Source organism: Emydura macquarii, unplaced genomic scaffold (genome assembly GCF_026122565.2).
Source record: "Emydura macquarii macquarii isolate MOO-44397 ecotype Brisbane River unplaced genomic scaffold, CSIRO-AGI_Emac_v2 contig_1644, whole genome shotgun sequence".
Taxonomy (NCBI): domain Eukaryota; kingdom Metazoa; phylum Chordata; order Testudines; family Chelidae; genus Emydura; species Emydura macquarii.
The window spans coordinates 25,552,517-25,558,516 of NW_027131781.1; the positions used below are offsets into that span (position 1 = coordinate 25,552,517).

Consider the following 6,000-nt stretch of genomic DNA (forward strand, 5'->3'; position numbering starts at 1 on the left):
ACTCCTACTCAAGAGTCCCCCGTTTATGCATCCAAAGATTGCATTCATCTTTTTGGCCATAGCAATGTAATGGGAAGTCATGTTCAGCTGATTATACACTATGACCCCCAAATCTTTTTCAGAGTCACTGCTTCCAGGATAGAGTTGCCCACCATGTAAATATGGCCTACGTTCTTTCTTCTTAGATGTATACATTTACATTTAGACATATAAAATACACATTGCTTCCTTGAATCCAGTTTACCAGACGATCCAGACTGCTCTCCGTGACCTATCCTCTTCATAATTTACCACTCCCCCAATTTTGAGTCAACTGCAAATTTTATCAGCGATGATCCTATGTTTTCTGATAAAAATGTTAAATATACCAAGGCCAAGAATAGATCCCAGTAGGACTCAACTACAAACACACCCACTCAATAATTCCCTCTTTACAATCACATTTTAAGACCTATCAGTTGGTTTGCTATGCTTGAGGCCTACAATTTTATTTCAATTAAGGTACAATTTCAGCATGGGCTCAGACCAAATCAAATCATATAATAAGTGGTTCCTGTTTAAGATTTGCCTTATTATGCTTTACTTTGCATCTTGTACAGCTTTAGTGGGAGGCAAATGGGGGGGGGGAGGTTGGGGAAGGTAAATTTACTTCAATTTTATTCATAAAGGGAAAAAAATTAGTACTTCTAGGTAGTAAATTGCTTTCTCGCAAATGTTTTAACGTGGCCAAAGACTCACTGAACCTGCTAGCACATGGAAATTATACCAGCCAGATTCTGTGTTTCATCCATGTGGAGTCAAAAATCCTACAAGTCTATCTTTAACTTTCGTATCTAGATTCTGATCAGAGACAGGTACATTCACTAACTCTGGTAGAACTGCCAGACAATGCTAAATCTCCTAAATATTGGGCACCTCTGCATCAAAAATCTCTCTTTAATCAATATATGAATTATCATGCATTATAAAATAGTTGTAAACATGATTTTCTCCACTGCTTGACATCCGACACTATCAGTAATCTGAATTTAGATACAGAGAAGTCAAAACATTTAATACTAGATAGAACAAGTGTATCATGGGACTGCAACCACAGATCTGCGGCAAGATCTGGGCCAATATTACCATATGATCCTAAACAAGGTTCACTGAACCAGAAACAGCAGCAGCAATCTGAGTTGAATGCCACAGACAGAACACAGACTAGAATCCTGGAATCTTTCATCAGAAAGCAAACAGCAACAGAGAAGTGGAGAAGAGCAATCATTGGAAGATCTTTTTTTAAAGCCTGACTATATATCTTTTTAAGTACTAAATTAAGTTCACGTATCCATGAATAGATTTTAAATCCATTAATACTATATTGGCATTAAATCAGCAATTGAAATTTTTTTTACCATCTTCTGATACACTAGAGTGTATAAGCTGATTTTAGGTCAAAAATTTGTGTGTTATTATTCTAGCCTAAACACTGAAATTGATTTTCTGAACTCATGTGCATTAAACAAAAAAAATCTCCCAGACTTGGGTCTAATTCACAGAGCCATGAAAATATGTAAAAAGTAAAAGCTTTGCTACCTACTAAAATATTGATCCTACAAGTTGTTCTGGACTGGCAGACCACAACACCTGTGTGAAGCCCCAAAGACTTTAATGTTCTGTGCTATTCCATGCTCTAGGAACTATTTTGGGGCAGTTCTATGGCCTGTGTTGTACAGGCTAGATGAACACAATGGTGCCTTCTGGCCTCCGAACATATTAATAATGCGGGATTAGGGCCTCCTGCATGTGCAAGAGAGATGGGTTTTGGTTTTTTGTACTTTAGGTAACTCCTGTTCTCTGGATATATTGTCTCCAGAGCCCACTGCAGGAGTCTAGATGACCAGGCACACAAGTACTACTGCTCCAAGGGGCAACATAAGAGAAGATAGATACGTACAAAAGACCACACCTTGACTTAGAAATTAATGAATGAGGCAGAGAAGCACGTAGGTAAATGATGCCGCCGAGTGGTTCAAGTTCAAAAGCAGTATTTTCAATCTAGTCCTCAATGGCCCTTTGATACTTCTCTAGCACTTTACATACACCACTTGGTACAACTGGCTGACTGCTCAGGAAACAATCAGAACTGATTTATATCATTTTGATTTAAATAAATTTTAATCACTACTTAAATCACAAAGCAGAAAACTTTATTTCAACCATCAATTTTAATTTTGTTTTGCATTTGCCCTGTATTTTCCTAAAGAAAGGTTGATTCCCATTGATTGGTACACCCACTAAAATATGTCGATTTGCAGCTAAACATAGCTTTTTTTTTTTTTTTTTTTTTAACGTATATATGGTACTTTTTGCTAAACCAGAAGATACAGTCTGTCTATATACACTTATTTAAACAGTTATATGTTATTCAGATTCTTAGTTTTTGCATTTATTATGTTAAATAAATGTGTCGTTCACTGTTTTCTAACTTTTTTGGATTAACTTTTTACTTATTGTTTGTGTAAAGATGCATTTGGATGGAACTTCGAATTCAATTAAAAACGCACAAATATTTTAAACCTGTTTTATTAGTTAAATAAAACTGTCTTACATGTGCTGCATACACAAGACAAAAGTTTAAAAAACATATTTTGTATTTAAAACAGATTTATTTGAATTAAGGAAGCGTTCTGTAGTTAGGGTATTTAACTGATGGTTACCGGAAACAATATCTTTCAAGATTTTAGAACTAGTAGATCTCTTCCTCACACCTCGATTTTATTCAGAGATCATAATACTAAAATTAACTTTCCTGCTTCTTCAGCTCCCAATCAGCTTCTCAACGTTGAATAAACTTGTCATTAAACTGAACTAGATGAATAAATTAAAATGAAGAAAATATTCTCTCTGCAGCTGCAGAAGAAGCTACTGCTGTCAAGAGGTGGTTTAGCACTGCAACAAACTCTTAGTCCAGGTGCTTAGCCCATGATTTCCCCACCAGGTCAATGGTCTTTCTTTAAAATTTCAGCAGCAAACATGTACTATATGTTTTTTTTTTAAATTTAAATTGCAATAGTTGTCCATTTCAAATTTTATTTTAAATAGTTTAAAAATAAAGATGTATTTCAATACATAAATCCCAGAGAAAACCCTAATCAGCACTGAACAGCAGACATACTACAGGGCAGGATTCAGCTCTCCACAAGTACAACTGTGCAAAAAGCACAGTGCCCGGTTGCCTTTTCTCTGGTTCTAGAGAATGCTATCAGTTCACGGTGACAGCTCGTCACCAACAAAGCCTCATATACACAACTTAAAATTAAAGAGAAAAAGACTAAAGGAAAATTAGAAATTATAGTTAAAATAGTTTTCCAACTTATAATATACAATAGCCTTGCTCTTAGCCTGAACATAGGCCCTTGTAGGCTTTGTATAAAGCAAATTCATGTCATTGATGTGAAGCAGTCAGGAAGCTGGTTCAGATGCAACAAAATGCATCAAGAGAGACTAAGTAGTGAGTCATCAGTATAAAAATATTGTCATATTGTCTGAAGGCAGTAGATGAAGCAGCCCTTTCAATTAAGAACAATTTTTTAACTGTCACCAGAATTCCTGCCATTTACTAATTTGTAATCAAAACCTTGAGCACTGTGAATGCATCCAGCCTGCTAACTGAACTACAGTAAGGTTAGTGTCGTTCAAATTGCCTTTGATTTTTAATTTTACATTAGTGATACAAAGTCATATCTAAGCACCATGCTGAAAGTGGACAATGCAGCATAGTAGAGTACCAACATAAGCATGATAGTTTAAGAATACTTTTGTAACAAAATGTAAACAGGTAATATAGGGACCACCTTCTATGTTTTCAGTTGTTAGAGTTATGTAAAAGTCTCCTACAACAGAAGAGGTTTGTTTTGGAAGACAGTTTAATACTTAGACCACTAAGTTATATTCTTTAATTAAAATTGTTTTTTAAAATTTCCTGTAGCCAGACATCAGAAAAAATAATTAGATTAGTCAGGGTCACATTCATTATTCACACTGCATGTACTAACTACATAACTTTCTAAATACACTCAGGAAAAATGGAGGGTGACAAACGTGGATGTAGGGAAATAATTCTGTTGAGTACCAAATGTATCGCCATTTAATTGTATAAGTTGAATAATGACTTCACCAGAAAGAACAATCATCATGCAATATTAGCCAAAAGGTATGTATATTGGTCTACACAGACCAAGTTCTTTGGCTCGACCAAAAGATCGCTTTAAAAAAAATTTTTAAGTAAATATTTCTTTTCCATTTCCCCCAAGCTTTCAGCTAGACACCCATTAAACAAATAAAGTGCCTTCAGTCCCCTCAACCTCAAGTTAATCGGTGAGAGGGTTGGTTTTTTTCTTAAATAAAAAGATGTAGTTAGTGCAGTGAACAAGGCTCACCCAGTCCTGAGATAAAGTAGTTGTATCAAAAGAAACAGTCCAAATGGCCAAAACAGTAGACCATGCATTTGAAGAAACTTGTCCTCTTAAAGTTAGAAAATAAGATTTGTTTAAGTTAAATGAGAGCATGATTGCATGTGCTGCCATCCCCTCTTCCACTTAAGAAGAGTACACAGCATGTGATACTTACTAAAATGGTAAATTGAGATCAGAAAAAGAAGGGAGAAACAACTACTTTAAGCTAATAAATTAGCTAATGTTTAGAACCAAGACAGACAGGTAGCCAGGAAAAAAATTATCCCCTAGCCCCCATGATGAAGACACTGGAAGCAACAGGTTCCTGAGATGTCAAGTATGGAGGGTGGTAATACCAAGCTAGAGCAGACACCTTACAGCAGGCCAAGGAGGATTTTAACCCCACTCACACCCCCATTCCAGCCTGAAGCTAAAATCCAAGGACGTAGAGGATACACAGGATCAGGTGATCCACAACGGAAAAGCTCCTCTGATAGTACAGACACTAGGGACTAGCAGTGGCAGAGGGTTTTTTTCCTGGGGGCTGGCTGGGGTGTGCCAGGCAGGCCTGGGGCGGGATCCAGCCCCCTGGGCTGTACTGGGGGTGAGAGAAAGGTACTTCTGAAGAGAGACTGTTTCGCCTTTGGGAAGCCCCCACCGGGCTGGCGAGGATTGCCAGCAGCCCCCACCCAGGAGAGCAGCCCCAACAAAGGATCCTCTCCCCCCTCCCCGCCGCCCAGTCACCGCCCCCAGAGGGGACTCCGGGTCCGCTCCCGCCCGCTGAAACCACCGCGCTCGGATCGCAGCGCTCCCGGCCAGGGGGCGCCCCAGTCCCGGGCCCCCGATCCCTCGCCTGGGCTGGGCCCGGCCCCGGCCCGGCCCGGCCGCCTCCCGCCCCGGCCCCGGCCCGCACCTGGATGACCTCGTTGACCTCCCGGATACACTCCACCATGTGCTGCAGGATCTGCTCGGCCGTCAGCACCTCGTAGCGATAGTCCTCCTCCTGCTCGTGGCCGCCGCCGCCCCCGCCGGGGCCCGGCCCGCCGCCCAGCCCGCTGCCGCCGCCGGGCCCCAGCCCGCCCGTCTCCCCGCACAGCAGCCCGTCGCGCTCGCCGCCCACGCCCAGCCCGGGCTCCACCAGCTCCACCTCGCCCAGGTCCAGGTTATCGTCGTCGGGCTCGTCGTCCTCGTCGTCGTCGTCCTCGTCCTCCTCGGCGCCGCTGTCCTCGCTGCACTCCTCGTCCTCGTCGAACTCGTAGTTGTAGCCTTCGTCCGAGTCCATGGCGAGGCGGCGGCAGCGGCCCGCGCCGGCCCGGAGCTGCCCGCGCCGAGTCCGACCCTCCCCCCCGCGCGGGCTCCTGGCTGCTCCTGCGCCGCGGCCTGCCTCTGCCCGCGGGACAACAACACACAGCGCCGTCGCCGCCGCCGCTGAGCCAACAAAGGGACGCGGCGGGCCCGCTCCGTCACCGCGCGCCGCCGCCGCGGCACGCACGCACGCACGCACGGCGAGGCTCCGCCTGCGCGCCCTCACGTCGTGGCCGCCATTTTGAGTGAGGCAAGT

General features: G+C 42.6%; 1 protein-coding gene across 2 annotated transcripts in view; it reads right to left on the minus strand.

Annotated features, from left to right (window-relative positions):
* ARIH1 (ariadne RBR E3 ubiquitin protein ligase 1) overlaps positions 1–6,000 on the minus strand; it is a 90,289-nt gene extending 84,289 nt beyond the window's left edge. The window contains exon 1 of one of the 2 annotated variants that reach the window (XM_067555982.1): positions 5,353–6,000. In XM_067555982.1, the coding sequence (XP_067412083.1) occupies positions 5,353–5,721 (369 nt within the window). In that variant the 5' untranslated portion in view covers positions 5,722–6,000. The remainder of the gene's footprint in view (positions 1–5,352) is intronic. The other variant, XM_067555984.1, reaches the window with a different exon arrangement.